The 23,476-nt window shown below is 39.8% G+C and overlaps 1 protein-coding gene across 1 annotated transcript; it reads left to right on the top strand.

Annotated features, from left to right (window-relative positions):
• Positions 1–2,262: 2,262 nt before the first annotated feature.
• On the top strand, positions 2,263–23,258 carry wnt4 (wingless-type MMTV integration site family, member 4; the record flags this gene model as incomplete). Its single annotated transcript, XM_079844258.1, has 5 exons — positions 2,263–2,339; positions 19,112–19,347; positions 19,435–19,566; positions 21,809–21,951; positions 22,788–23,258. The coding sequence occupies 5 exons, from the start codon at positions 2,263–2,265 to the stop codon at positions 23,256–23,258; spliced, it is 1,059 nt and encodes a 352-aa protein (XP_079700384.1).
• Between the last annotated feature and the right edge of the window lie 218 nt (positions 23,259–23,476).

Raw genomic sequence — 23,476 nt, 5'->3', positions numbered from 1 at the left:
GGTGGGGTCTCCATGGATCGGACTTGTTGGTTAAGCACATCCCACAGATGCTCGATTGGATTGAGATCTGGGGAATTTGTAGGCCATGTCAACACCTCAAACTCGCGCTCCTCAAACCATTCCTAATCCATTTTTGCTTTGTGGCAGGCGCATTATCTTCTGGAAGAGCCACAGCCACCAGGGAATACTGTTTCCAGGGTGTACATGGTCTGCAACAATGCTTCAACTGCTTCCGCCGGCTTGCCTTCTTCCCATTGTGCACCTGGTGCCATGTGTTCCCCAGGTAAGCCACGCACACACACCCGGCCATCCACGTGATTCATCAGACCAGGCCACCTTCTTCCATTGCTCCGTGGTCCAGTTCTGATGCTCACATGCCACTCTTGGCGCTTGTCCATTTTTCCTGCTTCTAACACATCAACTTTGTGGACAAAATGTTCACTTGCTGCCTAATAAATCCCACCCATTAACAGGTGCCGTGATGAGAGATTTACTTTATTATATTTATGGATTAGAATGTGCCAGACTATAATTCAAAGCAGTTATAATTTATTTGAATTATTATTATTCAGCAAGGGTGCTTTAAATTGATCAACAGTAAAGACGATTTCCTATAAATGCTTTTTATTTCTATTCATCATGCTGAACTTTTACTCAAAGAATCATGAAACTATCCCAGTTTCCACAACAATATTAAGCAGCACAGCTGTTTTCAACATTGATAATAATCAGAAATGTTTCTTGAGCAGCAAATCATCATGTGACACTGAAGACTAGAGTAATGAAAATTATGCATTGTCATCACAGGAAAACAATTTTTTTTTAATATATTCAAACACAAAATAGTTTTTTTTTATTGAAGTAGTTATATAGAAAATGAAAAAAAACCTACCTAAATTTAGCTTTTAATGAAGATAAAATCTCACAGTTTCAAGCTAAAAAAGAGGTCCTTAACGAACGCATGTTTGGAAAGAGAAATTATCTGATACAAACTGTGATGCTCACCTGGGCAACAAAAGTTTATATTTTGCAACATTAAAAGGCCAAAAAAAAAAAAGACAGCATATCATAATCTCACAGATTGAACCCTAGAAATCCTTCAATCCAGAAAACGCCAGGCTTGACACAAGCATCAGTTATTGTTACTCACTTTCTCCCTCTGTTGGTCAACAAGGATTTTGGGTGACCCAGTCAAACACTTGTCTGTCAGTCCAGTACTAGGCAGAAAAAAACAATTACACGTAATATTTACCAGCATAGAAAGATGTGTTGTGGTTTCCTATTGCATATGCACACACATGATGAACCGTTGCTGAGTGTGCTGGGAGGAAACAACCCGAAGTGAAACCAGCCCAATGTTCAATACAAAACATGCTTTATTTGTTAGTGTAAACCTAATAAATCAAATCTTCGGAGATGCTGTGGTTCACAAAATTCACAAATCTTCATTTTCATTCAAATGACAGCTATAGGCTATTACAGCATTACTAATACGCATAACGTCTATTTTCATACAAAGCTGTCAAAATACGAGAGTCTATAAATAGCATCTTAACCACAAAGTGCTTGCGTTTAGGGGCACTGAGGCCAGGGAAAATACACCTTGCCAAACGTATAAGAGGTTATACCTCGAGCACGGCGAATGGCTGCCGCGCTGAGTCCCTCTGGAGAACTCTAAAAAAAAAAACTTGGCAGCCAAGCGCAAGAGAAAACATATATGCATGCAGTAAACCCGCCTTTATCTGCTTTCTCACACATCAAAACCTCCCCCAAATGACGCGCCGCCCCTACCAAACCCTTCAGGAGTCAGTAAATTCAGCATTCACTCTCAGACTGAATTCAGAGTGGCATCTACAGGGGTCATCAAACCGAGCTGAACTTCACGTTTAGATGAATGAACTGCATGCGCGGGACCAGGACTGTCATTTAGACTCACTTTACCGGGGGGACCGCGCGTGGTTCATCTTTACCTGATGCTGCGTAAAAGTGGACCGTGGAAACCGCTGCACGCGCTCTGAAGAAATCGCATCAGAGGATACCGCTAAGTGTGATTGTGCTGCCACTATACAAGCTATATTGAGCACTTGCGCTTGTTTATACGCGGAGGCAAGAACTGTTGATCCGGACAGACCTGCTGATTTTCATCCAAATGGATGCGCAATGATGGATTAATCGCTTTTCAGCGCAGTGCCCCAGACGAACTCCTCCTGAGGATTTTATCCCAGCAACCTTTACCTGCTTGTATCCTCTCTTCCTCTCAAGATGTCATCGGAGTATTTGATAAGGTCACTGCTTATGCTCTTTCTAGCGCTCTTCTCCGCCAATGCGAGCAACTGGCTGTAAGTGAATATCACTTTCCTCATTTATGTGATGTTTTGACGTCTATGTTTTCTGTTATGACTAACGTCATTCAGATTCCCAAAAGGCAAACGAGTGCACCGCGACTTATGAGCCATGGCAATCCCAAATCTGATGACATTAGGAAACTAGCCAACTTGTAAATGAGAATATAGCTCTAGCACGTACGCGCAGAAGACATAGTAAACTTTAATAAGTGCAACGTTGCCCATAATAGAAAAGCAATTCAGTTTAAACAAAAGCATGCATTGTATGAAGATCACAAAATATAAGGAAATGAAACGGGTTATTTGGAGACTTTCAGTTCATGTGCATTTGGCACAGCCGCGCTTGGCGCTGGTTGCGCGCAGCCTGGAGAGCAACGCGTGAATGTGACAGCAGTAACAGCACTCTTCTTCATACTTACAGTGCTGGAGAGAGCTGTAGAAATGAATCACGTCTAATAGTTTACGATTATAGCAAAGAACCTGTGATCTGATTTAGACATTTATATAGCTAAGTAGCAGTACACAGGCTTGGCTGAGGCCGTATCAACATGTATAATCCGTGTTTGCATTTCTGGCTGTTTTAAGATTATTTATCTGTATCCTCAGGGCAGAATAACACATCATTTAATCTATCCAGATGCAGTTGAGTTTTCGATGGAAGAGTGTTTTAAACTAAAGGCGCGGTGACAGGTTTGGGGCATGTACAGACACGCTTCACACTAAAGGAAAACCTCCTACCTGTCTACAAAATATGATCATTCTGACAGGAGCCTGTACTCTATTCCAACCCCATCCCAGGACAGGTATTAGCAAGTAGCCAAATAGACATTAGACAAGTTCTTTTGCAAACATGAAATGTGAATGCTTCAAGTTATATGAGCAACACGTGGGCATGAAGCCGTAGTGGAAACACTAGAAACTTGCTTTATGGGAAAACAGTGAATTCATGTCATAAATATCTGACTAGTCCTGAAGTGAAACGTTTGATAAGAACTGAGAGGTTAAGTTGATATGAATTTGATCAAGGAAAGGGCATAGGTCATAGTATTCTAAGGTTGCATTCATTGTAATTCCTAAAAGAAAGTAGAAAAATACATTGTTCAATCAATGGAATCGGTATGACAACTGACAAGATGTATAAATCTCCTTAGCACTCTTTAAATGAAATGAACAGTGACCTCGTCTTATACAAACATGCTGCACGCTATGTCTCAAAATCAGATAAAGATGTAAGGTAAGATTAAGAAAACACACTGTTTATGTTTTGTCTCGCTCGTTGATAAGATTGAGCAACCAAACTCATTCTGTTACGTTTCGTATTTGTTGCATGCAAGAAGCCTGTGTTCAATATCACCTGCACACACTCTTAAAAATAAAGGATCAATGGTTTTTCTGTGGTAGGTTAAAGGTTCGGCACAAACCTCTTTGGAGATTAAAAAAGACGTTTATGTTTCATTATAAGTTCTTTAGATCAGTGTTTTGGCTTCTGGGCTTTTTAAAACACCACACCTCTTTCTAAAGAACTAAAGAATGAAGGTTTTTGTGGTGCTTAAAATGTATCAAGCTGTAAAGCCACTTGTAGTTCTGTAAAGCCGCATGTTCTTGTACATTGAATACAAACTTAGAATAGAACAGAACTCGTGGCATAAAAGTCAACTCTTTAGTCGACAGTCATAATTAAATGTTTTGAAGTACAGCTGAAAGCTTTTCATTTATGGGAGGTGTGAATGTAATTTTCTTGAGCACATCCATCCGCACCTGTGTGGAGGTGCAGGTGCGGCTCACGAGAGCAGTTGTACTGCACCTGCACATCTTCAAACCTCGTGCTTGTTCATGCAAATATAAGCTTACATCGCTGTATGAATTTGTGTGTTAAAATGCCTGGAATGAATCACTAATTGGAGAGCATAAATAACAGATGGTAAATGTTATTGAACAAACTCTTTTCTAAATAAATACTGCAAATAGACAGTCGATACTTATTCTAATGTATTTGGACAAGCAGCGACTCTTGCTTTTATCTTGGCTTGGCAGAGCCAGCATGCTGTTATTGATCAAACTTCAAAATCCTTAAAGGGACAGTTCACCCAAAAATCATTTACTCAACCTCATGTCATCGACTTTATTTCTTCAGATAAACACAAACAAAGATTTTAGGGGGAAAAATTCAATCTCTGCGAGTCCATATGAATGGCTGCCACTTGTTTGACGCTTGAAAAAACACACTCAGCGATCGTAATGCTGCGTTCACACCGAGCGCGAATAGAGCGTCTGGCGCGAGTGATTTCCATGTTAAGTCAATGGAAAGGCACGTTGACGAGCGTCTGGAGGTCCTGCGGCGCGATAGACACGTTTCGCGCAACGCGATTCCGCCTCATTCGCACGTCCAGTTTGCGCGAAGGTCGCAAATTTGGACGCGAATTGAGCGTCTTGCGCGATATGCACGAGTGGTGCTTTTTGTGCATTCACGCGTTTGAAACAAATTCGCGTCTGACGCCCGAGTTGAAAAATCTGAACTTTGCCGTCAATTCGCGCCGCGTTAACCAATCAGGAGCCTGCTCGCTGCTGTCACGTGGTAAAGTGACGTGATGAGAAACCCTGCATAATTTACTACTTACTACTATTGTGTCACAAAAGGTCGTTTTAAGACTTTTTCAGGTGGGAATGTAGTTGTTTAAAGCTCAAATCTGTGGTTTGTTTATAAAGAGAGCACCTATTTAAAAAAAAAAAAGATCCAGGCGATCACCGGGCGTTCAGCGCTCGTTTACCCCCACAAGAGCAGCCTTTCCTCGGCCAGTTCTTCTGGCGTTTGCCGCTGGCTCGGATGTCTCTGTAGTGGTTAAACATGACAGAATTCGTCTTGTGTAGATCTAATATTGCGATATTTGGTCTAATGAATCTATTGTTGCCTGCCAAATCGTTTTGACTGAGGGCAAAGTGAAGTTTCATAACTTTATAAAATTTTTAAGGATATGTAAATATACATGCAGTGAAGATAATCCAGGTAGTGCATTGGCTGAACCACATTTGTGTGGCTGTTAATGCTTAATATTTTTTTTAATGAAAATGAAAAGAGGCAGAGTGGTGTTTTATGACATATTTCTCCTGGAGCGCCTTGAACGTGCGTCTATTTCGCTTCCAACGCTCGCATCCAATTCACAGTAGACACGATTTTGATGTTCTATTCCCGTTTGGTGTGAACGCAGCATAAAGGTAATCAGTACGACCCCAGTGGATGAATCAATGTCTTCTGAACATCTGGCATGAGAGAGTAAATGATGAGAATTTTCATTTTTAGGTGAACTGTCCCTTTAAGCTGGGACCAACATTTCTGACTGAAACTCCTAGAGCTTTCAAATTAAATCCACCAGACTTGCAGTCTGCTCCAACTTATGCCGGGTTCAGACTGCACAATATTTTGTCTGTTACGATAGTCACTGTGTGCGATTTTGACTTGTGAACAAGAAACACGAGAGACTACATGTTGCTTTCTTGACCAATCATCGCTTGTCGTTTATAACAACATGCGTGATGTCATCCAGAAGGCATGTTTGCTCCTATTGGTCAACGTCACAGATGTGCTGGAAAAAATGAAACATGCTAGTGTCTGTCGGGACGTCGTGAAGCATCTCAGGCGTGGCGTCAGTTGTCATTCACTATGACACACTACACAAGATATAGCGATTGACACACATCGTCACTAATCACTACGACATTCAAATTGTGCCAAAATCAGGCTGATACAGTGTAGTCTGAACTCGGCATCTTTTCTAACTGTTTGAACAATTTCCCTCTTTCAGATGAACAAATATCCTCCCAAAATATCCATAGACTTCTATTGAAAAATCCCAACTCTCTCAGTCCATCCAAACTTTGAGTCTCCAACATACACAGCCTAGGCAACCTTCACAATCCAATGGTTTTTAAACTTTAAAGTTTGCCTTGATGAACTTTCCTTTTCTAGTTCCATGATGCAATCATTTCAGAACTAAAGAAAGAGTTGCACGGTTTTTGAGATGCCGAGGTCACAGAAGGTTCACTAAATCGCCTCTATGATTATGAATATAAAACAATACAAAAGCATGCAGTTGTGTTTGTTTAGGATGTGACACTGTGTTGCTCTCCGCATGGGATGGAAAGAACAATGGTGGAGACGTTTGCACATGGACGGTCAATAAATAGTTCACAGCTGATGAGCAACATGAGAAGAGAGAAACCTCTAATGTGAAATACATCCTGGCGCCGAGGGCTGATAACACAAATAACACCAGTGACAACAGGGTAATGAAGCTGTAAAACCTGTTGTCACATACCTCCACTCATACAACAGCATATTAAAACGTTCATTTGATAAAACAGGAAACTTTGATATGTTTCCTCTTGAGAATATCCTCATTAAAGTAAAGTAAAGGTTCTTCATTTTGTTTTATGGAGTCTCCTATAGGTTTACACGTATTCTCGTAATATACATTTCAGCATCACCTCTTTTCTCACACTGTCTGAAATGGTTTGATAGGGATTTGGTCTCTCCAAACCCCTTCTTTCTGAGAGCCAGCCTTGCTCTGATTGGTCAGAAGGCCCTGAAACCTCAGAAAGGTTCCTAGTGTTGTTTTGGAGTCTCCTACAGTAGGTTTGTATGTATCCAAGGTAAAAAAAAAACAAAAAAAAAATAGAAAAAACGGTAACACTTTAGAATAATGGTCATTAGTTAACATTTGTTAATGTATTAACTAACATGAACTAACCATGAGCAGTACATTTGTTACTGTATTTGTTCATCTTTGTTAACGTTAGTTAATATAAATCCAGCTGTCCATGGTTTGTTCATGTTAGTTCACAGTGCATTAACTAATGTTAACAAGATTTTAATAATGCATTAGTAAATGTTGAAATTAACATTAACAAAGATAAATAAACGCTTTATAAGTGCAGTTCATAATTAGTTGATGTTAACTAATGTAGTTAACTAATGTTAGCTAATGACCATTATTCTAAAGTGTTACCGAAAAAACTTACATTTTCTCGTAATATACATTACAGCTTCACCTTGTTTCTCAGAGTGTCTGAAAGGGTTTGATAAAGGATTCGATCTCTTTAAACCCCTCCATCCTGAGAGCCAGCCTTGCTCTGATTGGTCAGATGGCACAGTCTGTTGTGATTGGTCAACAGCTTACAGGGTGCATTAGAAACGTTCAACCCTAGATCTTCCTCAGCATAAAAACGGTAAGGATGGCGTCAGTTTTACTCTATCAATTCGAGTCTGAGTACTCTTCCTTTGGAAGTGCATGCAGAGGATTTGCTTTCACAACACAGAAAACCGCATTTTCTCAACAACACAAACCAAACTCTTCCACTACAACTACAGTGTTTGAGGTGTCAAATTAGATGTTGTTCTCGGGCAGCCAATGAAGACCATAGGCTGGCATTATGCAAATGTGTAACAAACCTACGTGGTTCGTGTAGGAACTGAGACTAGAATTACTGCCGACTCGCTGGCCGTTCAGAATCTGTTCTTTCTTTTGGGAGACAATGACTGTATTTATCTGCACTTTGATCCTTGCTGACCTTTTACTTTCACAAACATCTATATTACACACTACATGTAGAAAACAGGTGATGGACAAATTATAGTAAAAGAGAAATTGAAAAGATTAATGAGCAATCTCTTATTGACAGCCCATTAATCAGGATGCCGTAATAATGCTTTTCACAAATGAGATTGAGAACCACATCGACCCTTATGAGAGGCCTTATGCTCAATTTAACTTATTATTTTGCGTTTGCTCTTGTATTTGTCTCATCATCAGACAACTTTCATCTTAAAAATAAAACTGCAAAACTCCCATTGGGGCCTGTCAACACCTAAACAGAAAAAAGTAATTGAGTCAATCTGTACCTGGGTGTATGTCCTCCAGTCTCCTGTCTGTCCGCCTTCACTTTTACAGATCTGCGTCCTGATGTTCTGGACACACAGCGCCCGAAAATGGTTGTCAGGTTGGTTATGTTGATGGAAGTTAGTCTATTTTCAGGCGCTGTGTAATATCATTGCGCCACTGCACTCATGGTACGGCTCAAAGTTCTTGATTATTACGCAGGAATGAGAGTATAGTTCCTAGCCATATCGGTCTAGAAAATCACAACTTTCCATTTTCCGTCGGTCTTAGTACACGATGTAACTATACACATCACAACATGTAAATAGGAAAATGTTGGTGTTATTTTGTCACTTATTGAGCAGGAGGCTAGCTGGAGCCGTTTACCTCCAGTCTTTGTGCTAAGCTAGGCTAGCGGTGTGTGCGTCAGACAGAGTTATGGCACGGAGATAAGAATGGTATGTATGGACTTATCTAACTCTGGGGGACACGGCGAATAAGCTAAAGACCCAAAAAGTCGGCGTGTTCCTTTAAGGCATAGGGGAGCGCGGGCACAACCTAACGCGGGGTTAAAGATGACGAAACGTAGTGTATTTACTAGTTGCCATATCAACATTATTTAGAGAAAAAATTGCGCCAAAATTAAAAAATCTTTGGAAGATATTACTGAGCATTTATTTAACCATAACAAAAGTAAATTTCTTACTTACAGTAAGTCTATTTTTCATCCCTGTTTTTTTTTTGCTTATTTAAAATCAGACAAATCTGATATTATTTGAATCTTATATCTGTTATTTAACAGTTGAGATGTTCTTTAATGCTGATCTAACAGCAGAAGACATGAGCCGCGGTTTAAATCCCAGTTGCGCAGATGGGGTGTGTGTTACAATGCATTACAATGAGCCCCTATTAGAACTACGCTATTTTATTCTATACTTTTATTAATTATTTTGAGAAACCACGAGAAAAGGGTGAATAATGTCTGAGAGATAATGTTCAGAAATGATTCATTATCATTATGTTTTTAACTATGCTGTATAGCTGTATTTAGTGATGTGTCTGTTGTCGACTCAAAAATCAGTATATTTTTAATGCTTAAAAAATGCCATTATTTTATTTTAAAAAGTTAATAATTGTACTTTATTGACAAAATATTTTAGTTTGTCTTGAACATTTTTTTGATTATATCAGGTAACATTTTAAACTGTCATTTGGTCATGTTACAATGTACTCCACCTATGGGGCATGTTGTCACATTTCACATTTACATTTATGCATTTGGCAGACGCTTTTATCCAAAGCGACTTACATTGCTACACATTTTGCATTTTGTCAGTTCTTGCTTTCCCTGGGTATCAAACCCAGGACCATGGCGTTGCTAGCGCCATGCTCTACTTTTTGAGCTACAGGAAAGTATGGGTAAAGGGTAAATCAAGAAAAAAGTATACACTGTATTAATGAAACAAAACCACATAATTATACTAGACATGCAGGAAATTAATGTGGGAAAAAAATAAATACTCTGAACCCCAAGTGGATTTACAAAAACTGAGACAAAAAAAGGTTAGGTTATGCCCCACTCTCCCCTATACCCAGCACACAGGGAACGTTCCCAGAACTTTGGCTAACGTTCTGGCAAGGTTCTCTCAAAGTTATGAGCAAATACTCTTCCAGTAACGTTAACAGAACCTTTATTCAGAGTTATCTGGTTATCTAATGTTCTTAACATGTACAAAAAAACTGTATTTATACATCGTTCATGGAACGTTTTTGTCTGAAACATATTAGTTGGATGTTCATCTAACATTTCTTAAATGTGAGAACATTCAAATGTAACATTCCCATTATGTTTGAAAAATGATACAATGGAATGTTCCATTCATTTTCACATTTATAAAATGTTTAAGAAACTGGATGTTTGAAACATCAGAAATAACATTTTCATAAGCTAATTGCTAAACGTAAGCTAAATGTTCTTCGATATTTGTTGTTAGCTGGGTATGATTCAAAAGGTCCTGCCGTGCATAAGCAGATATTCATAGACGGATGTTAGCAAAGCTGAATGAATCTGTATAGCTTAGATTTAGTTTACTTTCATACGTCTCTGAAAGACATTTGGTGCTCTGAAGTATCTTAACTCTCTGTTAGAAGAGAGATAAACACGCTGAAATAAATATGAACAACCCATGAAACAAAATGGCATTAGTAATGACGTGTGATATTTTCTTGGACGCCGAATGAGATCCACATGATTGATTGGAATTAACATGTTCAGTTAATTGTAGTGCTAATCTTTTAGGATATACTGGTAATAAATGAGATAACACTGCCCTCTAGAGTTAAAGACAGAGCCACTAGACCTGCAGATAAGCATAAATGCAACTCTAAAGACTGTCTTGTTGCTCCAGGCAAACGTTCATAACTAAAAGCAAATGACTTTTTGGTACATGTGCTTTTAAGTGTCTGCAAGAGTTAGAAATACCAATGAGTCACCGAGGTATTGAGGAAACTAGAGCTGTTTATTAGAGAAACACAGTTGTGCAAGAATGACACATCTGTTTCTGAAAACATGTCGCATTCCGTGATGGATGTTTGACTCACATTTTGGGTCCTTTCTGTAGGACATCTTTCAAAATTAAGTTTCAAAATTAATACAAGGGTACATTAAATTGATCAAAAGGCAACAGTAAAGACATTTATAGTACTACAAAACATTTTTATTTAGAATAAATGCTGTTGGAAGTTCTTAAGAAGCAGTGTTAGTGGCTTTATGCAACTGGCCCGTGGCTGGTTACATACGTTATGCAATTCATCATCTTCCAGCTGAAAATCAAATCTGATATAGAGAAGTAATAGGAAAATTATGGTCAAGTTGCATACTTCATATACACTGCCAGGCCAAAAAATTTTTTTTTAAAATAAATTAAAAATTCGCTGTTTGGATTTATTGCAGTGATTATTATGTTTCTAGCATGTTATATGTTTGGCTCCCTCCCAACCATTCTTTCATAATTTGTAGCCTTATCTTGAAATATAGCCATGATGTGTCTTCCTACATGGTTGTTTAAAGGGATAGTTCACCCAAAAACGAATTTTTTTATGTTTATCTGCTTACCCCCAGGGCATCCAAGATGTAGGTGTCTTTGTTTCTTCAGTAGAACACAAATGAAGATTTTTAACTCCAACCGTTGCAGTGTGATAGTCGTATAATGCATGTCAATGGGGATATTTTAGAGTATGAGAGCAATGAGAGTAAGAACACAGACATACGAATCCATATTAAACCATGCGGCTCGTGGCGACACATTGATGTCTTAAATACTGTTCGGTTTCTCACAGAAACCGATCGTTTGGTGTCTTATGTTATTTTTTTTACCTTATTTTATTTTTACCTTATGTTATTTTTCTTATCATACGAATGTCATCTAGTATTCCCAGCGCCATAACTTCCGGCGAATAAGGTCAAAATACTGGCGCGATCATAGAAATATATACATAGATGCCTCATTTGACCGATCCGCGCAGGCACTAATGAGGAATCTATGTATATACCTATGATCGCGCCGGTATTTTGCATGTATTTTGACCTTATTCGCCAGAAGTGATGGCGCGGGGACGGCTGATGCAGAGCCATTGAAAAAAATGTAATACATTTTTAAATATGGATATTTTTCTTACACAAACGCGTCGATTCGCTTCAAAAGGCCTTTATTTACACCCTGGAGCTGCGTTATATGACGGACAGATGCATTTTTTATGGACTTCAAAAACAGAGCAACTATTACTGCTATTATAATGCTTGGATTAGCCAGAACATTTTTAATATAACCTTAAAGAAGAATGTCATATACACCCCGGATGACTTGAGGGTGAGTAAATCATGGGCTAATTTTCATTTTTGGGTGAACTATCCCTTTAAGAAATGAAAAGCTACACACTCCATCAATCAGGGTTGGAAGAACTGTTGCCAAACATATACCATGCTAGAAACATTATAATCACTGCAATAATGATCAAATCATAGCCACTTAAGCATTTGCCAATTCAACTCTTTTTTGGTTGGGCGGTGTATCATTTCTGTCTGTCACAAGAGGTGCAGGATAAGTCACCCACAAAGTTTTTGGAAAAGTTTGAGCAATGCCAATAGTCGTACATTATAGTAACAGCAATGGTGTTTCTGTTCAAAACTAACTCCTGGGTATTGCTGAGAGACATTAAATGTTGTTAAGGTGGTTTAATAATAATAATAAAAATGTAAATACGTGGAGGAAATACGAAGTAATGAAATGCATCAGTTTTCTTAAACGCACCCAACGCTGAATTTATGTCAGACAAACGGCTTTTAATACAGAAGTGTCGCCCTGTGACGCACAGCTGACAAATATGTAAATATCAAATATTTTTGCAAACAACATGAAATTGTGGCCCTTGGCCGGCTCGGCACGCATGTTTACTTGTTGTCGGTAGCTTGTTCAGGTCTGATATTTACCTACCCCGATTTACCACAGAGAGACAGGAAATGTCCACAGCCATCGTATGATTATTCAATAAACTGAGTGAAGCTTTTTTTAGTTGCAATTTTAGTTGTGTGTGTGTTTGAATAATATATATATATGACCCCAAACTTTTTAAAGGTATGTATATGTATATACGCAGTACGTTTTTGTTTGTATGTTTTGTTTTTGTGAAAAACAAAATTTGACAGTAAAGACAAATTATAATTTTACGAAAGCTTTCTAAAGATGCAAGATCTTTCATTTCTATGATTTTAAAATAAATTCTGTTCTTTTGTACTTTCTATTCATCAAAAGAAACTTGAAATCACAAAAATATTAACTATTTTCAACATTGATAATAATCAGAAATGTTTCTTGAGCAGCAAATCATCATATTATGATTTCGGAAGGATCGTGTGCCACTGAAGACTGGAGTAATGATGCTGAAAATGCAGCTTTAAATAGAAAACAGCTATTTTGAAATATTATTTCACAATATTACTGCTTTTACTGTATTTTTGATTTAAAAAAATGCAACAAATGACCTTACCGACCCCAGACTCTTGAATGGAAGTGTATATTATATAACTTTAAGTTTGTTTATTCATGGCCAGTAGTAAGAGGCGATTGGATATATGCAGCCTGGTCTGTGTCCGAGTTGGCGATTTATGTTTTTTCTCTCATTCTCTTTGAAACTCTCTCAAACAGCATGGTTGCGTGCTAAGTCGCGCTTGGCTAAGCCATCTGGAGCCAACAGCGCTCGGAGGCCGGGGTTGTGTAATTCAACACAAACATGACACAAAAGGAAGAAGGCACCGTGCTCCAGGTGCAATGCTCTGCAAAAACCTCCCAGGAACACAGAGGAAGGCATCTCCCATTCTTTCACAAAATCCCACAGTCGCGTCGGCTCGCCCTGTTTTCCCAAACTTAGCGTTGCGATTAGAGAGTACGTTCTTTGAAAACAAAGTAGGAGAGAACGCTAGAAATGGGGAGCAATGAAAACAAGATTCTCTCAAGGTCTCAGGCAATCTTTTTCCCAGACAAATATGCAGCGGGCCGCTCTTCAGGTGTTTTGTTTGTCGAAAATCCCGAGCTTGATACGAGCGCAAGTCTTATGAGAGCATCTGGCACTGATATATTATATTCCAGCGCTTATCCCGCCGCAACGGACGGGCCTGCGCTGCCATTTGGCTGCCAGATTCATTATCAGGTCAGGATCACAGGACTAATTTACTGGTGTAACAAACAAAAGCTGTAAACACACATGCAAGAACATGCAATCGTCAACAGATGCTACACACGATAAAAAAGAAACTTAGTCACCCGCCATGCAGAATGCAGTCTGCATCTGGCCGCTGATGTCATGCATCATCTTCTGGCCGGACAGGAGTGTGTTATCAAAGCTTGTGAGAGCAGAGATGCGGTCTCATGAACAAGGAGGTGTTTGGTTCTTATCTGCCCCAGCCTTGGCCTTCAAAATCAGCTCTTGTCAACAGCAGAGAGGGTGAGATGCCCCGCTGCCAGGCGCTGGGATCTAGATGTGCTGTTTTTAACTTGTCTGAAACAAAGCAGACCATAATACACTCTTAGGGGCCATTCACACAGAACATGTTTTTGGTGTGAAACGCATGAGACTCCAGTCAGTGAAATGAAAAAAAAGGAAGGTCTAGAGATCGCTGCATCCGAATATGCTTCCATACTATATAGTAGGTGTAAAACCAGTATGTGAGCCAAGTGGTTTGTCCAAATAGCATCATAGTATTGATAAAACAGTAGACGAAAAGTACCCGGATGACCTACTAATGCCGTTGAGATTCTGAAATGTGCATACAAATGGCCACTTTACTATCCCATGAGGCCACAGGAGTAGATTTGCCTTCAACTTGGCAGTGAAGCAACGCAACTGGCGCTGGTAGGTCACATGACGGTGACAACATTGTGGATGTAGTGCGTCCGAATCTCATTCATACTACATACATTCATTCTATACAGAAAATGCGTTTTTTTAACAGTCGCAAAGTACGTTTCAAACCAAATTTATTACCTACAGTATGCAGTTTTGGACCAGCGGCTGTGTCATAAAAAGCAAGATGTGAGTGCAAGGGTATAACGGGGTAACACTTTCATTTAGGGTCCAATTCTCACTATTAACTAGTTGCTTATTAGCATGCATATTACTAGGATATTGGAAGTTTATTAGCACTTACACTCTAAAAAATGCTTGGTTAAAAACAACCCAAGTTGGGTTGAAAATGGACTAACCCAGCATTTTGGTTGTTTTAACCCAGTGAATGGGTTGTTTTTAACCCAGCATTTTTTAGAGTGTATAAAGCACATATTAATGCCTTATTCTGCATGATCATATCCTACATCCCTTAATCCTACCCAATACCTAGACTTAACAACTACATCACTAACTATTAATAAGCCGTAATTAGGAGTTTATTGAGGCAAAAGTTGTTGTTAATAGTGAGAATTGGACCCTAATCTAAAGACATTGGAAAGCAAATATGGTTCCGCATTCATAGAAACGTTCAATTCCACAAAAGGGATAACACTTCACTTTACAATAAAGTCCCATTAGTTATCGTTAGTTTATATATTAATCTTTGATAAAAATGTGTCAATAAAAATACAGCTGTTCATTGTTAATGTTAGCTGAGGTCCATTAAATAATGTTAAAGGGTTAGTTCACCCAAAAATGCAAATTATCCCATCATTTATTCATCCTCAGGCCATCCTAGGTGTATATGACATTCTTCTTTCAGACACATACAATCAGAGTTACACTTGGTACATACTCTGTAAGAACAAAGAAATTTGTTAATTTTCTCGAACAAAGTTCGTTCTGGCCAGTACATTCCATACTTCACGAGAAAAGTAGGTGCCGAACATCTCAGTTTCTCTGCATTAACCCCGCCCACTTTAAAATTCTGACCAATCACACAATAGTTCTCTAAAAGTTCTGCTCAGACGATGTGTCGAGAACGAGCTGCGAGAACTCCCAAACCAGGGCAGCCCTGGGAGCGAGAACCTTTTCCTCTGTTCTTGCGGAGTGTGTAGCGGCCTTTATATTAAAAGTACCCTGGCTCTTCCAAGCTTTATAATGGGAGTAAATGGTACACTAGAATCTTAAGCGCAAAAACGCGCATCCATCAATTATAAAAGTACTCCCTATGGCTCCTATCGAGTTCCAGCGGAAGAGTGACCAGGAGGACTAGCGTAAGCTTAGGTGAGAGTAGACACTTCTTGCTGTTCAAACAAAGAGCTGGGTAACAAACTCAAGCTCCTCTTCTCTTATATATAAATTCTGACATTTCTCTTTAAAAATTCTTGTTTTAGACTTTAATTCATGACTGGTGTTTTGCTCTATCCTCTGCGCTTCTGCATACATCAATATGTCATACTTTGGGTCAGATGTCACTCTTCTGTCGTTAACGGAAACCAGTGATTATAGTTTATAAAGTTAGCTTCACTTCAGAAGGCCCTCATTAACCCACCAGGGGGAGGGGGGGGTGGATGGATGGATGGATGGGACGGATAGATGGGATGGACGGACGATGGATGGGATGGGACGGATGGACGGAGGGACGGGAGGATGGATGGATGGATGGACGGACGGACGGACGGACGGACGGACGGATGGATGGATGGATGGATGGATGGATGGATGGGATGGGAGGATGGATGGATGGATGGATGGATGGATGGATGGGATGATGGATGGGATGATGGATGGATTGGGATGGATGGATGGATGGATGGATGGGTGGATGGATGGATGGACAGACTTTTTTGGGTTTATATACCTAGGATGACTTTAGGGTGAATAATTATGGGATAATTAAAATGTTTGGGTGAACTAACCCTTTAACAGATACAACTTTGGATTTTAATAACGTATTAGTAAATGTTTAAATTAACATGAATAAACAATTTAGAACTATTTCTTATTGTTAGTTGATGTTAACTAGTAAACTAATGTTAACAAAATCCTTATTGTAAAGAGGAGTACAGAAGGTTTTTTTTTTATAGTGAAAACTTTTTTCTTTAAAAAAAATTATTTTAAGAACTGATCATTTATATGTTCTTTGGGGAACCACAAACGCTTGCTCCATAGCTGTGAAAGACTCATTTCTTGAGGCAAGTTCTATTTGCACTGATTTTGAGGGCTAGAACCTGAATCAGTAAACCACGAGATCTTGCAACTTTAATGCGTATTTACAGCACAGAACCTTCAAAGCCACTCTGAGACTTTCATCCGCAATACATTTAGCAGTTCTTTCGAATTACTCAGTCCCACACCAAAAGACCTTTAGAGACAAATAACACCAAACAAACCCGTCCGTGAGCAACTCTTGCAAACATCACCTGCACGCAACCCACATAATGCATCTGTGCAGAACTTAAACAGTCCAGACTTTGATCTCCACCGGTTCTTGATGATAATGAGACCAAGCTTGGTGTGTACGGATTAAATCTGCGCGCTGCGTTGTAGTATAGGACTATTTTTATAAGGTGCCTTAAAGAGATGGAGCTCAGCAGACCCATTAAAGCCAAGGTGTTGCCCCGACCCCCTTGCCCTGGAGGTGATGGGTGAAGATAGTCTCTATCCGCCTCTCTCAACATCACCCTTACCTCATCCGCCGAGCACAGCTTTCCAGGAACGTCACAGGAGGGCCACGGCGTTTATATTAATGCTGTTTGTGCTTTAGAGAGTCAATGGAAAAACCTGTTAGTGCGACAATGCAGTGTTATTGTTAACGGAAACTATAACAACAACTAAATGAAGGCATTCAACTTCAAAACGCTGTAAAAACATGAAAATGTAATGACAGCTAAACTAATAAATAAATATTTATTCTACAATATCCCTGGCATAGATCACTTGATTCACCCAGCATGGTAATAGCCTGTGTGCTTTTTTTCTTCCATTTCCAGAAACCTCCAGCTTCTAGATACAAAGTCAAACATGTTTTCATGTGTGTGTATTAACCCTCTGGTGCTCTTTGGTCATTTCTGACCGGAACATTTTCTGTTTTTAAATTTTAAAAATCACAGCTTCATCGGAATGATATGAAACTTGGTGACTTTTCTTGCATTAGGTTTGTAAACACACTAAAAAAGTGTTGCCTCTGGCTTGGCGTGCTCAGTTGGGGACACTGCATTTTTCAAAATTTTTCAACTAAATATCGAAATAAATCTAATTATTACACTAAATTAACCATATAAACTAAATTACTGCTCTAATTACTGATCTAAAGCCCACACTGTCCCTGTATGATAATTGAAATGAACTGATGACATTTTTTCTCCAGAATGGCTATACGGCTGAATAAAATTATGTTGCATTATCTTCCTGTTTAACACTGTAAAGCTGCTTTGAAACAATCTGCATTGTTAAAAGCGCTATATAAATAAAGTTGACTTGACTTGACTTTACATGATTCGAGCATGCTAATTGGTCATAAAAAAAAAAAAGTAGCGTTCATTGTCTTCGGTCATAAATGAACGACCATAGGAAAATGAATCGGCAAAAATTCACTGAATATTTGTGTGTACAATCTACAAAACGGCCACAATGCTGAAAAACAGTACACAGCAGTAAAGGGGTGACACTCTAAAACATCAAGAGTGTGATACTGACACATCCACTCACACACACACACACACACACTCACACCTATGAAAAACTGAGCCTATGAACCCCATTTTGAATTTTTTTAAATCACAGCTTCATCGGAAAAATATGAAACTTGGTGACTTTTCTAACATTAGGTATGTTAACACAAAAAAATTGAGGGCATGATTCGAGCATGCTAAGTGGTCGTAAAAAACACAAATTTACAGAAAAAAATCTATATTTCTAACAAACAAAAATAATATATAAAACTTTATAATAAATAGTTTTTGAGATTTTTTAAATGTATATTCAAATCCATCAAAAAAATAATAATAATTTAATGTGTTCAAAACAGAACTAGGGAATTCTCCATAGAGACCTCTAGTGGTTACAAACATGGTTGCATGATTTCTTAAATAATTCCAAAAGAGGGCGCTAATCTGCCTTCAAAAAAAAATATTTTGAAGGCCTAGTCTCTATTTTAACCTGAAATACTGCAATAATTAAAAAATAAATAAAATAACAAAAAAAAATTTTTTTTTAAAAGTTTGACAAAAATAGACCATTATTATTGCATAAATATAAAAAAATACCATCAAATCATCTCAAAATACAAAATTAAAAAGAAAAAATATTATTGAAGAAAAATAAATTGCATTGGTTTTACTGGGGTGGAGGAAGTTTAATTTGTAGGTGTCCGGTCACTTATGACCGGGAAGACCCCTAAACGAAGAGCACCAGAGGGTTAATGACAGTCTGTTGGTTTGTCCTCAGATACCTGGCCAAGCTGTCATCAGTGGGGAGCATCTCTGATGAAGAAACCTGTGAGAAGCTCAGAGGACTCATCCAGAGGCAGGTTCAGATCTGCAAGCGTAACGTGGAGGTGATGGACGCGGTCCGCCGGGGCGCCCAGCTCGCCATCGACGAGTGCCAGTTTCAGTTCCGCAACCGGCGCTGGAACTGCTCCACGCTGGAGAGCGTTCCTGTGTTCGGCAAAGTGGTCACACAAGGTAAGTAGCGTCACATTTAAATGGACATGAAGCAGCTCTGCTGAAATCCACGGGGGTGCTTAACGTTAGCTTGTTTCGGTCACACAGGTACCAGAGAAGCTGCATTTGTGTACGCCATATCTGCTGCCAGCGTAGCCTTTGCAGTGACCAGAGCCTGCAGCAGTGGAGAGCTGGACAAGTGTGGCTGCGACCGCAATGTGCACGGTGTCAGTCCAGAAGGTTTGTGTGCTTTCTTTGAATAATAATTATGATGCCACAATTATTACTCTTGCATACCCGGACTGAACAGGGAAAGTCCTGGTCATTAAAGCAGCTTATCCTGACCAAGAAATGCCCGCTTCGATAGGAAGAGTTGCCTGACTGACATGTGAAGTGATCAGTCACGATTCAGGTTATTCACAGATGCTGTTTATGAGCAGGATCTGAAACAGATTGTAATACAATAATAACTCTCTACAGATGATTGAAACAAACACACACAAGAAATGAATGACAGATGACATAGACCGTTGGGTTCATTCTGGCACATTTACATTCGTGTTTATTAATGTGCACAGCCCCTGTAAACAAACAAATGGGTTGAGACTTCAATATAGCATGCGGATGGATGGATGGATGGATGGATGGATGGATGGACGGACGGACGGAGATACACAGATAGATATACAGATGGATGGATGGATGGATGATGATACACAGATAGATATACAGATAGATATACAGATAGATGGATGGATGGATGGGTGGATTGAGATACACAGATATGGATGGATGGGTGGATTGAGATACACAGATATGGATGGATGGGTGGATTGAGATACACAGATATGGATGGATGGATGGATGGATGGATGGATGGATGGATGGATGGATGGATGGATGGATGGATGGATGGATGGATGGATGGATGGATGGATGGATGGATGGATGGATGGATGGATGGATGGATGGATGGATGGATGGATGGATGGATGGATGGATGGATGGATGGATGGATGGATGGATGGATGGATGGATGGATGGATGGATGGATGGATGGATGGATGGATGGATGGATGGATGGATGGATGGATGGATGGATGGATGGATGGATGGATGGATGGATGGATGGATGGATGGATGGATGGATGGATGGATGGATGGATGGATGGATGGATGGATGGATGGATGGATGGATGGATGGATGGATGGATGGATGGATGGATGGATGGATGGATGGATGGATGGATGGAGATATACAGATAGATATACAGATAGATGAATGGATGGATGGATGGAGATATACAGATAGATATACAGATAGATAGATGGATGGATGAATGGATGGATGGAGATATACAGATATATATACAGATAGATGGATGGATGGATGGATGGATGGATGGATGGATGGATGGATGGATGGATGGATGGATGGATGGATGGATGGATGGATGGATGGATGGATGGATGGATGGATGGATGGATGGATGGATGGATGGATGGATGGATGGATGGATGGATGGATGGATGGATGGATGGATGGATGGATGGATGGATGGATGGATGGATGGATGGATGGATGGATGGAGATACACAGATATATATACAGATAGATGGATGGATGAATGGATGGATGGATGGAGATATACAGATAGATATACAGATAGATGGATGGATGGATAGATGGGTGGATGGATGGATGGACGGACGGACGGATGGAGATACACAGATAGATATACAGATGGATGGATGATGGATGGATGGATGGATGGATGGATGATGATACACAGATAGATATACAGATAGATGGGTGGATGGATGGAGATACACAGATATATATACAGATGGATGGATGGATGGATGGATGGATGGATGGATGGATGGATGGATGGATGGATGGATGGATACAGATAGATGGGTGGATTAATGGATGGATGGATGGAGATACACAGATAGATATACAGATAGATGATGGATGGATGGATGGATGGATGGATGGATGGATGGATGGATGGATGGATGGAGATATACAGATGGATGGATGGAGATATACAGATGGATGCAGATATATGCGGATGGATGGATGGATGGACGGATGGATGAAACAGAACTGGGCAGAAGTAATTAGTATTTAATATTAATAATAATAAATATTATTATTATATTCTATTGTCAACCCTAGTTACTTTAACTAAGAGTTTAACTAAGACAAAAAGAAAACAATATATATATATATAATGTTTGAAATCCTCTGCAGTAAAGTACAGTCTAATACAGACTATTTCATATTCTTAACTAAAACTAAATAAAACCCAGCTAAATATACAGTTCTTCTCATGGATATCTAGTTGTTAATAAGTGGCTCAAACTAAATTATAAATGACATTCAAAGATTTGATTTTACTAACCTGTAGTGATGGACTGATAAAACTCCAGATTTCTCTTATTATTCCATCATTGACCGTCTTGATCTCAACAGGTTTCCAGTGGTCCGGATGCTCAGATAATATTGCATATGGGGTTGCTTTTTCCCAGTCGTTTGTGGACATCAGGGAACGAAGTAAAGGACAGTCCTCCAACAGAGCCCTAATGAACCTTCATAATAACGAGGCAGGGAGGAAGGTAAGAGGCTTCACAAACATCACCGCTGAAAGGTTTTAACACTCATTGTTTGTTATTAAAGGGGTGGTTCCGTGGTTTTTTTTCTAGGCTTGGTTGTGTTTATGGGGCGCAGTATAACATGTCTTAATACTTTTTTTTTTCTTACACTCTAAAAAATGCTGGGTTAAAAATAACCCAAGTTGGGTTGAAAATGGACTAACCCAGCAATTGGGTTGTTTTAACTCAGCGATTGGGTTATTTTAACCCAACAATTGGGTTGTTTTAAGCAAACATTTAACCCAAACGCTGGGTTAAAACAACCCAATTGCTGGGTTAGTCCATTTTCAACCCAACCTGAGTTATTTTTAACCCAGCATTTTTTTAGAGTGTATATTTTACCTTTATTCCACACCGCTGTCTCCACTGTCCTTTGAACGGCTCGTTTGCTTCCTGCTTCTGTGAAGCCCATCCCTCCGAAAAAAGCAATGGTCTTAGATTGGTTAGATGGCCATATGTAGTTTGTAGTTGTGCAACAGCTCTCTCTCTTTCGTAATGACTGCGACGTGGCCTCGCCCACTTTGTTGCGTGTTCGCGGGGGCAGTGTTTATGTTAATAGCAGGTGTTTATGATGTCACCAACCCGGGAAGAAGCTTGTTGTAGTTCAAACCGGCCGTTTTTGTAGGCAATAAACTGCCATAACTTTAAAAGACAATATCTCCGTTTGCATTGAACTTTCAGCGCTGTAACTTTGCAGATACTGTTTATGCTCAAGCAGCAACATTACACACTAACTAAAGTTAAAAAAGTGAAATCGCATGCAACCACCCCATTAATGACATTTCTTTTACCATTCGAAGGCGATTCTCAACCACATGCGAGTGGAATGCAAGTGCCACGGCGTTTCCGGCTCCTGCGAGGTGAAGACCTGCTGGAAAGCAATGCCACCGTTCCGCAAAGTGGGCAACGTCATCAAGGAGAAATTCGACGGCGCCACAGAAGTGGAGCTGCGTAAAGTGGGCACCACCAAGGTCCTGGTCCCACGAAACTCACAGTTCAAGCCGCACACAGACGAGGATCTGGTGTACCTGGACCCGAGCCCAGACTTCTGTGAGCACGACCCCAGAACGCCGGGCATCCTGGGAACCGCGGGGCGCTTCTGCAACAAGACCTCGAAGGCCATCGACGGCTGCGAGCTCATGTGCTGCGGTCGCGGATTCCACACGGAGGAGGTGGAGGTGGTCGACCGATGCAGCTGCAAGTTCCACTGGTGCTGCTACGTCAAGTGCAAACAGTGTCGCAAGATGGTGGAGATGCACACGTGCCGGTGATCCAGATGGCAGGACGTTCCCTCAGCACTTCCCTACATGCACAGGGAAACTAGGCAAATACACACAAGGGAGGACAGAGACATTCCCAGGCAACGATAGAGGAACATGTCATACATGAGACTTATATATCTGACGGCCCAATTGAGAGTATTTTTCTCTCTCCTCGTTCTGTTTGTAATTGCGGTTGCTCTTATTTTTATATATATATATATATATGT

Source organism: Gobio gobio, assembly GCF_949357685.1.
Source record: "Gobio gobio genome assembly, chromosome: 19".
In the NCBI taxonomy this organism is placed as follows: Eukaryota; Metazoa; Chordata; class Actinopteri; order Cypriniformes; family Gobionidae; genus Gobio; species Gobio gobio.
The sequence above is the reverse complement of the archived record's forward strand: the minus strand, read 5'-3'. Positions and strand labels throughout refer to the sequence as shown.